General features: G+C 37.4%; 2 protein-coding genes across 2 annotated transcripts; both read right to left on the bottom strand.

Annotated features, from left to right (window-relative positions):
- Positions 1-2,490: 2,490 nt before the first annotated feature.
- LOC122077118 lies at positions 2,491-10,400 on the bottom strand. The gene is made up of 3 exons (XM_042642925.1): positions 8,492-10,400; positions 6,869-7,299; positions 2,491-3,533 (listed from the first exon to the last, which is right to left on the bottom strand). Exons 1-3 carry the CDS (start codon positions 9,426-9,428, stop codon positions 2,742-2,744), a joined length of 2,160 nt encoding a protein of 719 aa, XP_042498859.1. The 5' UTR covers positions 9,429-10,400; the 3' UTR covers positions 2,491-2,741.
- Positions 10,401-11,498: 1,098 nt separating this feature from the next.
- LOC122075247 (probable inactive purple acid phosphatase 1) lies at positions 11,499-17,555 on the bottom strand. Its single transcript, XM_042640204.1, has 13 exons — positions 17,343-17,555; positions 16,866-17,054; positions 16,669-16,760; positions 16,499-16,565; positions 16,234-16,356; positions 15,411-15,503; positions 15,094-15,223; positions 14,043-14,124; positions 13,797-13,929; positions 13,363-13,568; positions 13,149-13,274; positions 12,505-12,814; positions 11,499-12,004 (listed from the first exon to the last, which is right to left on the bottom strand). Exons 2-13 carry the CDS (start codon positions 17,049-17,051, stop codon positions 11,699-11,701), a joined length of 1,854 nt encoding a protein of 617 aa, XP_042496138.1. The 5' UTR covers positions 17,052-17,054; positions 17,343-17,555; the 3' UTR covers positions 11,499-11,698.
- Between the last annotated feature and the right edge of the window lie 762 nt (positions 17,556-18,317).

Genomic DNA, 18,317 nt, shown 5'->3' with positions numbered 1-18,317 from the left:
CCCCCCAAAAAAAAAAAATTCTTTATGAAAAGTAACATGGTAGTACTTATGTTATAAAAACTCTGAAAGCTGGAGCAATCATTAGTGGTGGTTAATGCCTTGTGTAAAACATGAATGTGTCAAATAATTTTCCATTTCTGTGTCAAATAATTGTCCATTTATTTCTTTCCTGTTCCTGCGGTCTGAGGATTGGGATTCTGTAGAACAGATGATGGCCTCTGAACTCTTTCTTGTAGTAGTAGCTATGCCCATTGTGATCCCAATTGGAACGATCATTAAGGGTGTATATCAGTTGGGTATTGGTTATTCTATTCGTTTCCTTATGGTTTTCCTTTTACACGAGAATTGGTGTCAGGAAGAGTGGAAAATGGAAATCCATCAAATTGTAGACTGTCATCGAGCTCTAGCCATAGCTGCTATTGGAGCTTCTCCAGAAGGTGGTTTAGTCATCATCCTCTTGTTTCCTCTGCATCATTGTAGACATGCTCTTCCTCCAACCTCTCGCCTTACACCTCTCTCCATTATTTTTTGTCACACAAAGACTAGCATCATTGCAGATAAGCTCTTCCTCAAACCTCTTGCTCCATACCTCTTTAATTCCTTGCACGAAGAATTACACCTCACTGTCACCTCCATGGTTGCTGCTGGCAAAAACAGCAGTGGCTAATGATCGGTCGTGATGTATTAGGTGTTCTTTGGATTAGCATTGTGATGCCGAGACACGACAAAACACGGGATTAGAAAGAAAAGCTAGTGTGTAAAAGGAGCAGTGGATGAAGCAACAGTGATGCTCTCTAGGTTCGACAGATTCATGGCATTGCCTCCCATTGCCAGCGCCGGGGGTGGGAGGCAGTGTTGCTAAAGCAAGGGGGAGAAATTCTGGAAGACGGAAGGAGAAACAGAACTCTCTCTCTCTCTCTCAGTCCCTCTGTTTGGGAGCTTCTGTTTTTGATATGGGATACTTATATAATATGTAATCAGTTTTAAGTGGTCTACAGTCGATCTATCAATTTCGGTTCAAAGTCGACAACCTAACGGGATGGCACCTGCAAATGCTATTAAACCCCACTGGACTTGGGTGTAGGTAAAGGCAGCTCAGAAGATATCATTTTGTGTTCCAGGACCAGGTGATGGAGAGTAGGTTATGTCAAACTATGGATATAACAGTTTCTCTGGTATTACTACGTTATTTTCTCTTAAGTTCTCTCTCTGGTGAAAATTATGTGAGTGGAAAAATTTTCCAGTAAAATCTTAGGGCAAATAGCTGGGTGGTTCACCCATCATGGAATTTATGCACCACCCTTGTTTCTTCTTTGGGGCTCCCATCCTCCTCGGAGTGGAAACGGCTAGAGACACTGCTCTTCCTAGCTCTAATTGCTTACTTGGTTGTTGGGATGTTAAATGGATCGGATATGGATCGAATTCGGATTGGATGTGTTCGGATTCAGATATTTCCTAATTTGATACGGATACCCCTAAACGGATAAGGTTGCTAGATCGAATTTGAATTTTCAACCACTATCTACTCTTTGGCCTGGTTAATTTGGACCTTCCTCTCCCAATGAATATAATTTGTTCTTAATCCATCTTTCTTAGTTGTTTCAACTCTTTTCCTCATTCTCTAGAACCTGTTAAAACTTCAAGAACCATCAAAATCATTAATTGATTATTTAATCGGATCGAATAATTAGTTTTTAGATAATTTAGATTTTAATTTGGATACCCCCAAAATGAGTACGAACGTGAATTCGATTCGAATTTCAACTATCCATTTACATCACTACTTGGTTAGATTCCACTATAGATTTTTTTTTTTTTTTTTCCTTTTTACCCAAAATAAGTACAGATTCGAAATTACTCTAAAAGTTCTCAAAATCATACATAATCAGAATGACCAATGAAAGACATCTTTGTTATTGAGCCAGTTGATTGATTTTAAAGAATCCATTCAAATTTCTATATTGCTCTCTCCCATCTGCTCGCTTGATTCCTTGCTTGATCTCTCGTCTCAAATTCTCATGCAGTTCCTTTAAACCCACATGCGAAGCAAGGGTTTATAATAGTACCATGATTTATCACTACAGATCCCCATCCTGCTTTCTTATTATATCCTTACAGAAGTCGCTGCCGGGAATAAAGATTGCATGATCAGCAATCGGCATTACCATTGGTTTGGGTGATGGGGTCAGTGAGTATAATGCTCATAAAGTTGATACTGGTCACACAAACATAATTCTTGTTCCCATTTATGAATGTTCTTAATGAATGCTGCGAGATTAGAGGGAATCAAAGAAAAGATTGTCTTGTTACTTGCAAGCCAAATGAAATGTAGGTTTATTGAGATGGCGAAGAAAATCTCTACCAAAAGAAAAAAAAAAATGATGGAATCTGCTCTGATATTCTATGTTCTAAGTACCAAAGTACCTGCTGCCCAAATTCTCTTAGTAAAGCTGCAAGAGAAGAGATACCATGAACTCTGAGAGTGCACTTTCATCATGGGCTATACACCCTTTGTCTAAAATGATTCTTTTTTGATGTTCTGGACTTCCTTGAAAACAAATTTGTTAATTGATGTACAAGATGATTACTGAAAAATTGTTTCCAGCACCTATTGAATGAATCTGGGGAGAAACGGATATTCAATATACACAGTAAGTAAAACCTACTCTTTCATTTTTCACCCTCTCAAATAAATAAATTCTCTTTTCAAATTCAATTTTCTTCACTGAAATGTTGTTTTTTTAATCCATTGCGAAGAGCATCTTTTGAACATTTAATACAGCGGGAGACCCTTGCTTACTTTTCTCCACAATCTGCTTAATCAATAGCTTTCCCATCTCATCTTCTTCATTTTCGCTATCACCAAGCTCACTTGATCCTCGACTTCTTGACACCCTCTCTTCCCATGACCTGATTTTATCATGAACCAAACTCCTTGGTTGTCTATCTTCGATGATCCTAAGGTGTGTCAGAGACCCATTTTGCCCACTTCCGTTCTGATGGCAAACCTCACGCTGATTCAAAGGATGATATTCTTCTCGGTAGAGATTAGTATTGTTGCTTACTGTGGTGGGTGTCCTCTCTTCCTCAGGCTCAGTTGCCCTTGTGAAAACTTCACAAGCTTCATTGTATGCATCTAGTGCTTCCCCTGATAGATTTAGAATCAGGGGCCCAGCTATGTTGTTGCTATCTTCCCTCATACTTGAACTCTCATGAGTAGATGATCCTATTTCACTGTTTGAGAAGTCCCTTTGGGAGTTGACACCCTCAGATTCCAATATGTGCATCCGTTGTTGACTTTGCTGGAGTGCCGTCTCAAGCTCCATGATGCGTTCCTCTAGTCTTTCCTGAATAACTTTATGAAGGCGCAAGCTGAGCTCTCGAGGTGAGACTGCATAATTTGCAGCGTGGGTGGGAGTAGTGGAGGTGTCACTTGCATTTTGGTCTGAATCATCTTGCCCCCTGGCCCCTCTGTTGAGCATGTCTGCTCTCAGTTCTTCCTGAACAATGTCTGCTTCAAAATCTGGATCAAGCTGCAAACAGATGTCTAAGCTATCAGACTCGACGAAATAGAAATTTAAGTTAAAGTAGGTTACTCCACACAAATAGAAATCCGTAAAGAGAAGTTGTAGAAGAAATGGTAAAAAAAAGTCTCTCTCCTTCCAATAAACAAGATTCCACTCAAAAGAAAATGAAGAAGCTAAGTCAGAGAGAGAGAGAGAGAGAGAGAGAGAGAGAGGGTTGTTTTTAGGGACGAGTACTCCATTGGTGGAGCATTGCCCATCTCTTGACAGGGCGGGTGGGAGTGTATGGAAGGGACAACATGGGGTTATTCTTTAAGCATTTTTTACGCTACCCACTCCATAGACACTCCAATGCTGGAGCAGTGCTCTTCGCCAGGATCTGGCACAATGGTAATATTAAATTACAGGATTAGGATGTATAAAATCAAGGGAACCTGACAAGAAAAAGTCAAAAGGTATATTGGCAAGTGAGAAAAGCTACATATCTCAGCCTTTTCCTTTTTTTTTTTTTTTTTTTTTTTTTTTTTTTTTTTTTTTTTATTTTGTAGCTGACCCCATTAAGTTGGGATTAAGGCTGAGATTGTTGTTGTTGTTGTACTTCAAGGAATTGACCATGCTTGCTACTTCATATCTCAACCTACAAGATTAGGAAGCAAATTTGTAGCAACTCCTTGATTGCCAGAATGACACTGGCAAGTAGAGGGGTTCAAAATGAAGAGCGAGCAATGCTGAAAATAAATTGTGGACAAAATGGTCACACATTTCAAAGCAGAAGTAGTCCCTAGATGAATTCTAAATTCTTCTCTTCGTGCCTGATTGCTCATGGTGTTACACATCTATTAATCCTGAGTCTTCAACATAATAAGTGACAAATCCACACTTGGATGCCAAATTAACAGAATGAATCATTAGTTTTATCTGCTTTCCAGTAAGGGCAGGCCCACCACATTATGTGTGCCAAATAGAACATCCACTCACACCCTCACCAGCATTTTAGTAATAGAGCCCACTTATGGGCCGGAGATCTTCAACAGGAGCTATTTTTTTCTTTTTTCCTTTTTGGATTAATGTTCAACAGGAGCTATTATTTAAGCAGCATTAGGTGTTTTGAGTTCCAAGCCTCAGAAGAACTTAATTTAATTTTGGACTAAAAGTCATGGTTGGAGGATGCTAAGTTGAATAGAACAATTTAGTCATTCAGAAAAGCATGAAAGAAAATACTATTTGAACCTTCACCTTTCCACTATAGAATCCACTTAGAAGTTAGAACTAATAATTCATGAATTTCTCAAATGTAAGAGGATGAAAAAAGGATGATTTATGGAGCTAAAGCACATAATTTTACTCACAGCGATTCAATAATAAAATCTTAGCTCCGTTAGTTCTTGGGAAAAGATTTCTATGCAGCTTTATGATATTGGGTCATCATATTCTTTTTAAATATAAAGAGGGGAGGGGGGACTGAAAAACAGAGAAATAATAGAAATTAAAAGCAGAAAAAAATTCACAGCAATCCGATGTTTAGATGATGCAATATCTGTCCCTTGAAGTACTCAAGACAGAGAACTGTAGCATACTTTAATGCAACAGAAACTAATGAAACACAAGGCACAACAGTACTCCTCTTTAACCACCCTTATTCAGAATTAGCTAGCCTCAAATATAACCACAGAACTGCAGGCAGATCAGTGTAAACTCAAAGCAGAACATTAAATCACAAATTTGAAAGAAGAAGAAATGATAGAAGGATAGATGGTTGAGACATCACTCAACCCTCAGCAGCTCCCCACCAGTTTCCTAGCATCTGACCAAGGTAGTAAACTGTTTCTCACAGTCCAATAAGGATGTGAATTTGTAACCGAAACCGTTTACAGAAACCGAACCGATCCATTTACACAGAAACCACAAAACCGTTTAGTAAATGGTGCAATGATGGTTTTAAGTTTCAGGCCGATTAGCTAAACGGGTTGGGCCGATTTTAACCGCAAAACCCGTTGGTTTCAAACCGAATTGAAACCGTTTAAACCAATCCGATTAATCCGCAAAACAATTAAATAAAGCAGGGACAGTAATCCGTATAACAATTAACAATTAAATTAAGTGTCCATCCTGCTTTGGTATGATTTATTGCAATTCAGTTCAAGTTTAGGCTTTAGATCATGAACTTGTAATCCATATATGTTACTATTTGTTATCACATATGGGGTGTTTTGGTTGAAACACCTGTCATTTTAATATTTTATGCTGTAGAAGGCTGGATTTGGATGTTGTATGATATTAATTCTATATGTTTGAGAATGGCCATGCAAAGAAATAGCACTAGATTATCAAATTAAGACATACCATCGTTAATATAGAATCTCTTATTTGTAGTTGCCAATTATTTTTGGATAAGCTTATGATCTTCAGTTTAGAGATGGTTGCAAGTTATAACAAACCGATTGTGAACCGTTTTACAAACCGTATAGAATAAATCGAAACCGAAACCGTTTAAAACCGTCAAACCGACATCCTTTAGAAATCGCGGAAACCGGAACCGTTTACTAAACGGTCACGGTTTCAAAAGGTGGAACCTTTTAGTAAATAGTGCGGTTATGGTTTTAGTCAAATAAATGTGAACCGAACCGATCCGCACAGTTTAAACCGAAACTGAACACATTAACACCCTTAGAGTCCAACTGGATATTGGTTATCAAAACCAGACTTTTTCTACTTCATAATATCGTGGGGGCTACTAAAGCCCTTCTCTTTATTTATAACAATAGGGAACAACCCAAAAGAGAGAACCCCTTTGTGTAGCAAAGGAGAATCCTGACAACCTTTTAAAATTGTAACCATCTAGAAGACTATATAAAAATAGAAACTAACTACTTAATCCCGTATAGAACTTAAACCCCTAATATTTGGGCTTATAGAATTCGCCCATTACAATAGTTATATCTAAATATAAATCCCATGGTCCATATAACTATTATAACCCATTCGGCACTCAAATTAAGCCTAACTTAAAACCAAACTAGGTTCAGTTGGACCCATAAAACTAAACCCCCAGCCCCAAAACAGGCCCATCATCTATCCCTGCTGGAATTCTGCATCAGCAATGCTTGAAAATCTTTATTTGTAGGTGCAGTTGAATTTCCCAAAATTACTTAAACTTATGAGTAACTTCACTCAACTCAGCCTTATCCAACTAAATGAGGTTGCTACAGCAATCCTAATCGCCAATGAAAAAGTCATACTTGCACCCAAAGTACGATATGATGAGTACAAAACAATGAATAAATATTGAATAAACTACTGATCTGTTAATAAGAAGAATATTCAGGATGAAAACGACAGCTTACCTCCAAAAGACCGCATAATGTTCTCTGTACAGTAGATGAGCACATGTTCAGCTCCAACCTCTCAAGTTCAGCTTCAAGCTCTGCTTCAATTTTACTCATAATCTCTGACTTCTCATCTTCATTCTGATCATATGGTTCTTTACCATTGAAGTTTATTGATTCTGTGAGTTCCTGTTGGGGGAAAATGGAGGCTGGAGGCTGATGATGAATGGAATAGTGATTATTTTCTTGGGGCTCATAGCCCTCATTAGTTAGCTCCTTCACAGTCAGTGAATCTTTCATCTCAAGCTCCTCTTGTAGATCTTGAACCAAGTTCTCTGTCTGTTTTAAAAACTCATTTAGCCTGTCCACTTCTCTTTTGTTTGACATCACAGTAGACACAACACCAAAAGCGACCCCAATGCAGAACAGAAGCATTCCATTTGGTGAGCCTGATGGTATTTGCATTGTCAGAATACGACAATTAGAAAATAAAAGATGAAGAGATGACTATATGTAATTCAAATACTTGTGTCTTAAACATTGTAGTCTGCTATCCACGATTTTCAGTTGCCACATGTCCAATGTCAAAAGCACGTGACCAACTCTTTGATCTAGACTGGAAAAAAATGATTGGGCACATAGTTTCACGGAAACCATCCTAGGGTAGGAAGCTAATCAGTAAACATGTTAGGGAAGCAAAAGCAACTTGTTTTGGGAAACAATCTGAAAACAACTTGGAAATGTGTGGAAAAGTATGGAAATGTAGTTTTATCAAAGGGATGGCCACAGAAATGAGTTGGAAACAAAAAGGAACAATTAAGAATTCAGAAGATAAAAAGGGAAGAACATAAAATTGAAAGCTTCAAACTGTTTGGGAAGACACAAGAGCATTAAAAAGGAACTTAATATCTTTTATGTCACAGAAAAGTGGAAAAGAAAAAGTTGGGACAGACGAAAAGAGGTTCATCTCAAAATTAAGAAAGAAAATCATAAAAAAAAAAAAAAAAAAAATAAATAAATAAATAAAAATACAGAAATAATATGGCTTGCCTGAAGGCACCTTGAAAACTCACTTCTTGTTTCCCAAAAGGGTCCACCCATCCAACCTACCCTGCCCTTTCCGGGCTTGCTTTGTGCTCTGCTTGCAGTCACTAACCATGCTAGTAACCATCAAGGGCGGCATCATCCCCAAAAGAAATATGCTATAACATTTGTTAATTGTTCCGCATAATTTAAAAGTTACAGATAATAACAGGAAATCACTATGTAATTAGCCCAACCACATTGATAATGTTTTATAAACAGATACCCCTGCTTGCCACGAAGGATAGCAAATACTACTAAGCACTTTATGTTTCTATTTTGAGCAAATGTATTCCTTTAGGTATCCAAACATGAGAGTCATTTTGACATACAAGTAAAAAAGAGTTCTAAAAAATTCCAAATCAACAATAACTAACTGAGTTTTATCCATGAAGCTGTTGACACATTCATTTTTCTCACAGATGCGAAAGTTGCTGTCAGATGAAGATGGTGGCTTTGTTTTCACTTGCAAGTTGATTTCTAGAATAACAGTTCTTTGAAAGAAATGGAAAAGAGACAAGTATATGTCAAAGCAAGATCATCAGAAGAGAATACCACCTTGTGACCGGAAGTTTTTTGGTGAGACTCTCATATTGGAACGGCCCGATCTTCCAAGCCGACCCTTTCCTCTCCTTTGTTTCAATTTCTTTGAGAGTTTTACAGAGCCAATATCTGGAAGTGGTGGAACCCCCAACATTCTCTCCCCTTCTGCATATGCTTCGGCTCCCTCATGCACCATATTTTCTACACTTCCAAAATTTACTCCGTAAGAATCAGCACTTGCTCTGCTAATTATTTGTTTTCCATCAGTTACAAGCAATGGCCTCACAGTTGGTGCAGTCGGGGGTGAAAGTTGAGTAAATACATATTCATCCATTTCAACATGTTCATTGTACAACTGAGCAATGAGGCAGCTTTCCAAAGAGCTTAGAGGTTTAATAGAATACCCTTGAGGCCGCCTACTTCTAAGAGAGTTTCTGCTTCCGCTGTCCCTGTTATAAAAACGTTTCTCTCTAGTGGAGCGTTCAGATGAAAAAAAATCCTCAGATTTATCAGAAACTTTACCCGTGGCTTCAATTCCATCTACTTTCTCTTGATTGTTCTTTCCAGGGAACCCTGGACGAAAAGATGATAAAGAAAGTATATTGTACTCCTCATACACCCGCAAATTCTCCAAAGCTTCATGACCAAACCCACTAGTAGAAGCCATTTCTGTTGCTGAAGTACCAGCTGACCCATTTTCTTCTGTCAACCTCAGATGCGAGTTAGATGAATCTCTCCCAGAAGTAGCATTCTCTCCTAATTGCCTCCCAGATAATCTTTGGAGGGGACATGCGCGTTCTCGAAGCTGTTGCAGCAAAGAATGAGGCTCAGATTTATCTTGTGTAGAGCCTCCAGGAAAAGACTCTGATAATCCTTCTCTTTCCCTCTCCCTCGACAGGTATTTGGCTAGATATCCAGCCCCCGCAGCTGCTGCAACAACCCACAAGTCCATTTTTCACTCTCTCTTCCACGGAAAAGCACAACCTTCCCTACTTAAATTCTTGGAAAAAATTCCCCTTCTTGTTCCAGTTTCCAATGCAAGAAGCCCAGAAAGTAGATACCCCATGAATCTATAAATAAGAAAAGGAAGCCCAAACTATGCAGCTCAGGAGAAGGAACCCTCAGATATCGTTATATAACCAAAACATCACAGACCAGAATCCTCCATGAAATCAGGCAATTAAACGCAATATCGTAAACATAAATAAATACCCAATGAAGCAGGTATCAACATCAACAATAAACCGGAGCATCAACACATTAAAAATCCAAGATTTTCTGGTAAGAGTAACTGCGAACAATCAAACCCAATTCCAATGAGGAAACAATCTGCAAAACCCATTATCCCCACAAGAAAATATCTGCAAACTGACGAAAGAACAGAAGGAAACAGCTTACTTTTCTCGTCCTCACAACATCAAAAGTCGTTCTTTTCCCCTTTTTCCTCTTCCAAATCCACGCGGTTAGGGAAACCAAACTTCTCTCAACATTGCAATCCAAAAGCCCAGCTCGTAAAACCTCGAAAAACGACACCCGTAGCTATATTATCTACACTACAGAAAAACAAAAAACTAAGCAGAGGTTCAAAAATCAAAAACCCATCTGATTTCGGAGAATCCCTGTACACGAAAAATGATAAAATGACGAAAACGAGAGAGGAAATTTTGGTATGACTTATTTACCAAAATTATTAAAATTTATTGTGGGTTTTTATTCAATGTTAGATAGAAATAATGGAATTAATTAACCAAATAGAGAAAGAAAAAAGAATATTTTTGGAGGGTTCCTCTAGATGGGGCAAAAGGGGGATTTTTCTTTTTTTTGTGATCAAAGAAGATTTCACCATTCTTAAGACAGCTAGACACAGGAAAAGGAGTCTGGTCGTTCAGAATTTAGATGGTGAAAAGGGAATTTAAAGCCACCAAATTTGGTTGGTTGTCTCACTTGTCAAATTATGTGGGAAACTCCATGACTATTTGATGTTGGTAATGCATCCTAATCTTTTATGTTGATTAGAAAAAAAAAAAAGTGTCGATGTAGATGGGTACAAAAAAGACCATACTGTCCCGTGTGTTGAATATATTCCCACGCATCCTCACGTTAGTTCTACCTGTTATGAAAATCCTTCATCCATATAACCTGTCATAATGCAATTTAGATAAATACTCATAATTAATGGATATGTATCTACATCATCACTTAGTCATTTATTTGAATCAAACGATTAAGTTATTGGTATTGGTTTTGATCGATATTGATACGGATCGACGGATTCAATACTTATAATGATGCAAGAATTTAAATTTTAATATTAATCAATTTGAATATAACTTCATATAATCAATTATGTAATTAGATAGATCATTAAATTTGATATGATCAAAATATCAAATCATCTTATTCACTTAATAGAGAGTACGCATGTTTGTGAAATTTTTTTAAGTACGTAGATAAAAACTTAAGGAAACATATCTTTCAATTGGTAATTTTTCAACCCAAAAAAAAAAGGGGAATTTAGGGTTGGTTGTGTGACATTATATGGTTTATGCCCAATGAAAGTATGGTCAACTATGAAACGATAAAGAAATATAATAGTCACAAGATGCCTTTAAGCAATGAAAGAATGATGATAGGGTGAAGATAAAATCTCTACATATAAGATGATTTGATTGGACTGGGAACACTTAATTTATCATTAACTTTTAGTTCAGTGAAATAATCCAATGAAAGATTTGTATTCTATGAATTAAGAAATTCTTTTTTCCATCATGGGTGAAGGAAACTCTGTTCATGATTTTATTAATAAATTAAAAAATATTAGTAATGAAGAGAGAAAAAAATGCACATGGGTTAGCGTACTTTGGATCATGTGAAAAGCAAGTGAGATTAGAATAATATGAAAATTCATAAAATATAATGGTTTTCCACGCATGACTTTGTCATAGTCCCTGAAAAAAGCACATATTATATAAAAATACAAAATGCAGAACGAAACAAGAGGCCACAAGTATTTAAATACATCTTAAGGAAAGAGTAAAAGGCTATCAATTTAATTTAAATCCATTGATAAATGGCAATCAATTTTCCTAGTAAAATTCAGAGCAAGCTCTTCACAGATTGAAACAAGAGGCCACCAGCATTTGAATACATCACATCATCAGGGAAGGAAAAAGGGCTATCAAACACTACTGATTAGATCTGAACTTTATTTCCACATCGATATCAAGAAGCCAATGTCATACTTGGGCAACTATCTACAGTACAAGCCAAGATATCTCGATAATCCCGTGATATTCTGAAGGAGTCGTAGACCTTCCCGTCTCTGCTTTTCTTGTATTCGAAGAGCAGGTTTGAATGGTCAAATGCTGTAAGCTTTATGAATCCAAAGTCATAGTCTCTGTAATAACTCCATTTGGTCTGAAGGGTGGTGAACTGTGCAAGGCTAGCACCTCCACCACCAGCAACTACATGGATGGTCCCATTTAAAGGGCCCTTATAGTATGACTTCTCTTCATTTGTACAAATATTCTGTAAAAGAAGAAACCCAGTAAACTGTAAGCATGCAAGCTCCAGAATCTGAATCAGAGTCAGTATTTAAGATAATGATATTTCATAACCTTCATTTGCAACAGTTACAATAATAATGCAAATAAATATATCATCTTTGTGGACTAGAAAAATCCCGGTGAAAAGAAAAAAACTACTCTCAGGTTCAATGTCAATTGAACTTGGGTAACTTAATTGAAATCCTAATTTTCAGTTTCCAAACCACATCATTGCCAAAAAAAGTCAGAGATGGGTTTGGTGGTGCAATCATGAAGGGACGCAAAATCCCTCTGTTGGTCACGCCCCCACTCTTTGGGCAAGTTCAGAAAACGAGCGTTAGGAAATCAAAAGAGAACTCCAAGTGAAAATGAAACAAACTCTTCTCCAAAGTCATCATTTTCCAAAATGGAATCAAGGTAAGTAGATTCAGCAACGATAATATGAAACAGGTTTTATTTTTAGTAAAATTGTCAGGAGTATACCTCATAGATTGGACATGTTCTTTCATAGTTGTGAACATGACCATAGACTGCCAGGTCAACCTTGTACTTCTGCCAAAGTTTCTGAAGGCTTTCTCTCCCCATGGGTTCCTCGAAGGACCCTTCCGTGGCATACCAGTCACCAGAAGAATAACCCAGTACTCGATGGGCTAGGAAGATCAGCCATGGCTGCTTTTGCCTATCAACTGATGCCAGGCACTTCTCAAGGAACTTATATTGCTCTGTACCCTCTCTCCAGTCATGTTCAGTGTCAGCTATGCAGAAATGGAACATGCCATAATCTGTGGAGTACCTGTACAAAGAAGATACTTGACATTAGAAATGGTTTATAGTGAATAAAAGCAACAAATAAACATGTGCATCTTGGGTTATTTTGGATCAGCTGTTCTTATGGTAGTCTTTATTATCATCATCACAGATTGTGCTAGCCAGCAGACATCTCAGGTGAAATTTGTCTGATGCTGGGACTACGCCCATGGGACATGCATTTGCTGTTCACAATAAAAATAATTCATGGGGTTTGGAGGCTAGGATGTGATGAACGTTATTAAGTACATACACCTGCTATATGTACATGCATATCAAGCCAAATAAGAAAATTTTAGAAGTCTCTTCAGTTCCAATACCAGAACTTAGCTCTGTTCTCTGCAGGAACATAAAACATGGTCTCTGCTAGCACACCACATTCTCCTCCGGAGTCCATATTCCCATAGAAAGATCCTGTTCCAGGCCAGTCACGCTCATGGTTACCACTGCAAGGACAAAACACCATGTAAGGCAATATGAGAAGATGACAAGTACATGTCCTGAAAAGTTATGTAAGCCAATAAGAAAACAGACCTCCCAACCATGTATGGCACAGTTGATGCAATGGGCTCAATCTGTGATGTAAACTGATCCCATTGTGAAAGGTATCCATTTGCATAACATAAGTCCCCAATATGGAGAACTATATCAATATTCTTCAAGTCTTGAATAAGCTGGTTAGTGGTGTTAAGGGAACCAGGCTGGAAATCATTATATTCATTGGAACCATCAGCTTCAGCCTGAAATGAACAAATTGAAAGAAAATACTTCAATTCTGCAACAAAAAATTACATAAAACTAGTTATTGAAGGGAAAAAATGCAATAATTCTGATATATCATTGGCATTGGAACAATTTGAATACTGTGATTCAACACCAATTTCTTCTCTACAATAGATGTTATGTTGATTACTGCAAAATATTTTCTTAAGCATACATGTGCAAAAGTTCACTAAGAGAACTCTAACCTTCCCCATATCACCAAAAATAACAACACGCTGTAAAGAATCTTGACCGGGATATGGCGAAGCCCGAAACTGGTATATCTTACTCCAGACATATGTACCATCGAGCAATTTATGCCCCAGCTTGTATGTGTGCCTGCATCATCAAGTTTAAGAATGTTTATGTTGAGCTGATAAAAAATTTTGAAAATGCTTGGAAAATCCCATGCACAGAGATAAGAAAAAAAATAAAAAGTCAAAACATATTACATTGAATTGGGCCATAAATCCTTCAGAAAACTTGTGTGTATGAAACCAGGATCACGCCATCCCACTGTCCTTGCTGGTGGACCTGAGACAGACATAACAAAATTTTGTTATCTGCCACCTACCAGAAAAGTCAAAGCTTTCGAAATCTGGTGAAAGTGTGATTCAACTAATTCTCAAGCACCACTTGGCAGGAAAGGCAAAATAGTAGTCTTAAAACAGAGAATTTGTTCAGAATGCCTTCATATGATCCAACATGTTATAACATCCAATAAAAATAAGAATCTCTTTTCAATATTAGAGGACATACTGACATAATTGCTTTGCCACTACCTGAGCAATATACAAAGCCTTTTTTGGGGTATGAAAAAGAAGCATGTTTACAAACAGGGGTATATGAAAGGAAGGCCCAACCCCTTATGCCATCACAAAGATGAGAACAAATAGAAATAGGGAAAGTGTGAGCTCACATGTCATTACAACTTTCAAGTTTCAACAGCATGAGATGTCAGTATCTTGGTCCCAAAATTGTGCCTTCACGATATGCATGAAAGATTCTAACTACAGAAAATCATGCAAATTTGATTTCAATCAAGACATCAACCACACATGGAAATTGGATCTCACTCTCTGTCCGAGAAACGGAAATGAAGCACAGAATTATAATGGTAGACCAACGGGGGGAACCAGTTTTATATCTTCTTGGTGATGAAATAGTACATGATAAACAATCTGAAACACTACATGGTAAACATTAAATGGAAAACCCACAGCTTAACAAATTTTTTAGACCTCTAAATCTAACTCATTAAGGATAAGTGGTTTTGAAAGCACATGTATTGAACATATAGAAGGATGAAAGTTTTATATGCCCTCACATGAACCACCTATGTCTCTTAAAATGTGTGCAATGTGGCAATTATTGACATTTTAGAAATAATAAAGTTCAATCACATGGATGGTTAGCTCTCCTAAGCTCAAAATCACAGCCAAATCCTCAACAATAAATAGAAACAAACAGGGCAAGAAATAGAAAGAAAGAGAGTTTACACACCACACATGCTGTTACGATTGAAAGTCAATGTCCCAGCTGGAGAACGCATTTGATTTCCTCCTAATGGACCCCATTCAACAAAAGGTTCTGCTTCACTGATCCCATATCCACTGGTCCAAGTCACAGTCATCTGAGCATCATATCATCATAGGGTCATCAAACCACTGAAAGATTAGTCGCACCAGCAAACTTTGTGGAGAAATTAAGTAGCACATGAAGAGCACTCCCACACAGTATTTCATGCACATACATTGAAAACTTAAAACGATTGCAACAAGCTCAAGATGCGAATTTACTATAAGAGAAATTTGACTTACTTCATTCCATGTTTTCCCTTGGGCTAAGCGTGGGTAAACAGGTGCCTTCGGATTCACAAAAGTTACTATATTTGAGACAGCAATCAGCTTGGGCTGTTGTTTCCAGAAGCATAAACTACAGTTAGAGTTACTACAAATCATCTCAAGATAGGTGGAAGTAGGAATATACAAAGCCAAAGGTAGAACAAATATTTCTTGTCAAGATAAACCACCGAATGCCACATGTTAGAAAACAATAATTCTAGTAGGTTCAACTTTTTCCCCTTCCATGACTATTAAAAGTTGAGTACTAAAACCAGCCACATGTTAGAAAACTTGGGGAAGATGCAAGATATAGCCATGTTGTTCCAAAGTTTGGTTTTGTAGCAACTCCCAAAATGAAGGGATGTTTAGCATCACAGAGATCCTAGAAATGGGGAGAAAATTTTATCATTTTTTTTTGTTAAGAAAAAGAAATCAGAATAAGATGTTAATATGGATGGGAAGCTTTTGATGGATCTACAATCATTTTCCTACATCAAGTAGTTGTTCATAAGAGTAGCCTGTAACTACTACATTATGCAGTACTGCAAACAAGGTGATAACTCAATACGATTCCCCTTTTGCAGGGTTCTAGGTGGGGTGGCCTTGAGACAGTCTTAACCTTCAGAACTTTTGCATTAAGTGGCCACAATCAGACCCAAATCGGCATCTTCACACCAGGAAAATTTCCATTGAGAACATATCATAAATATCAGAAATAGATTTCTATGATTTGATTGAATAAGAGAATAATACAATTTTGCACACCAAAGGAGCTATCATAACTTGGTTATTAGCATACATTGGAGAGTCCACCAGAAAAGAGTGCGAAAGAGAAGTCTGCTCTCTGGTTGATCAGTTGAAGCTTCAATGTTCCATTTCCTGTGTCTTTGTAGTTCAGATTGGAGTAATTTGCAAATTGATACTACAAAAGAAGAGAAAGACTCAATGTTCACATTAATCGGTTGTAAGTTCATCAGAACACACTGATATTAACATTTCAACTAATAGATAGTTTTGTGTCACAAAATTAGTTTAAGAAATAGGTAAGGCAAGGGAGCAGAGACCTTAATGGGTGCAGTGCACAGTAGTGGAGGAGAAAATCTCTCATTTACAGGGGCACATGTTGAAGCACTGGAAAATGAAAGGCAAATACTAACTATTAGATTATGAAACCAGACTTATACTGAAAAGGGTTTGTCTTGTGCTTTAAAGTCACCACAATAAAATCCATTACCTGAAATTTGCAGGTGAAAAAACACCAATCCAATCATCATTTGATGGGCTGAGGGAGCCATAAACCACAGTCACCCATTGGATGCTTTCACCCTTAAAACAATGACAAGATCATGTGTGAGCCAAAAAAAAAAAATGAATTGGAAATAAATAAGAAAAGAGAAAGAAGCTACAAATGCAAAATAAGGGAAAGTTTACCCCCAATCCAAGAAGAGTTGGTGTGACATTCACATAAGCCGACGGATGAAAAGAGAATTTCACATTATGAACAGAAATTCTAGAGAGAGGCTGTTCTTCATGTAGCCTCGCCGCCTCTTCAAATCTCACAAGACCCAACAACACAATTAAAAACAAAAGCAGCCCATAAATCCTAACCATGCCCATTATCTGCAATCAATCAAAACAGAAAGAGAAATAAGATTATTGAACTCTTAAGAGAAAATCGTGTGCAACCTCTAAACTTCAAACACTGTCAATAAGCTTTCTACTTATTTTGCCATCATTGATCTTCATTGAAGTAGTTAAAGCACTAGTTAAAAAAACACAACTTCAAATCCAAACTCGAAAACAGTTCATTAATTAGTCTTTCCTGCTTTTTTTCATCTTCTCAGAAGCAAATCGACAAGTACAAATGAAGCAAAAAAGACAATTACAATGGAAACAAATGACACTTACCAGTCTCAGAATTCAAACTCTAGTCAAAAGTAAACTAAGTGTGGAATTTATAGATTCACTTCCACGCATTTAGAAGAATTCCTCATCATCATTTAGGTTTGTAAACGATCCCAATCGGAAACGTAAGATTCGCAGGAGCGAAAATAGGGGAGAAAAAACAGGAGGTATTCCTTCTTCACGTTTTTTTTTTTTAAATCACAATTCACAAACGGAATATTCTCAAGAGAAAATGGGGAAAGAAAACAGGAAGGATGGAGATGCTCTCCAACGAGACGATCAACAGTGTTACCAATGAGCGACACGTGGATAGAGCGATCCAACGGTCAAAACGAAATCTTAAATCCTAAACTTTAAACCTTAAACTCTAAATCTTTGCGATTTTTTTAAGAAGGTTCATGCGGGACGTAGTGGGTCGCACAGGCGGGTTTGGGTTTGGGTAACTGTTGGTAGTTAGGTAAAATGGGTTGGATGCTGGATTATTATTTAATTACCAACAACAATCATAATTTTATCCCAACTTAATGATATCGGCTACATGGATTTGAAATAGGAATAAGGTTATAAATAGACAATATAAGTAATGTGAGGTGAGGTGAGGTATAAAATAGGTAAAGGTAGAAGTCAAGGCATCACAGGAACATCCCCTATAAGGGGTCGGCGACTCGGATCCTTGTCCTCCATAGAACTCTATATGTGGTCATACTACAATCTAACTCTACCATATGCATATCATTTCTTACAATTTTATCAATAGTCATTTTGGGCATGTCCCTATCTCTTCTGGCTCTATCCAATTGAATCTGGTCACTCTTCCTCACTAGGGCATTCATAGGTCTCTATTGGACATGTTCATTCCATTTCAACCAGTTCTCATGGAGCTATGTATCTTTTCCAAATCCTCACTACTACTGCCACGCACACAACATGTTAAAGGGTGTTAATCTATTGGTTTGGTCGGAATTGGGTTCGATATGT

The sequence above is a fragment of the Macadamia integrifolia genome, chromosome 4 (assembly GCF_013358625.1).
Source record: "Macadamia integrifolia cultivar HAES 741 chromosome 4, SCU_Mint_v3, whole genome shotgun sequence".
In the NCBI taxonomy this organism is placed as follows: Eukaryota; Viridiplantae; Streptophyta; class Magnoliopsida; order Proteales; family Proteaceae; genus Macadamia; species Macadamia integrifolia.
This window is presented reverse-complemented; position numbering and strand designations above follow the sequence as displayed.

Excerpts from the sequence above, each read along its gene's own strand:
- LOC122077118 (XM_042642925.1), bottom strand. The coding sequence starts at position 9,428 with ATGGACTTGTGGGTTGTTGCAGCAGCTGCGGGGGCTGGATATCTAGCC. Across the intron at positions 7,300-8,491 it reads AAAAAACTTCCGGTCACAAG|GCTCACCAAATGGAATGCTT; the intron begins GTGGTATTCTCT and ends AAATACCATCAG. Across the intron at positions 3,534-6,868 it reads CATTATGCGGTCTTTTGGAG|CTTGATCCAGATTTTGAAGC; the intron begins GTAAGCTGTCGT and ends ATCTGTTTGCAG.
- LOC122075247 (XM_042640204.1), bottom strand. The coding sequence starts at position 17,051 with ATGGGCATGGTTAGGATTTATGGGCTGCTTTTGTTTTTAATTGTGTTG. Across the intron at positions 16,357-16,498 it reads TGTGCACTGCACCCATTAAG|TATCAATTTGCAAATTACTC; the intron begins GTCTCTGCTCCC and ends CTTCTTTTGTAG. Across the intron at positions 15,224-15,410 it reads AAGGGAAAACATGGAATGAA|ATGACTGTGACTTGGACCAG; the intron begins GTAAGTCAAATT and ends TATGATGCTCAG.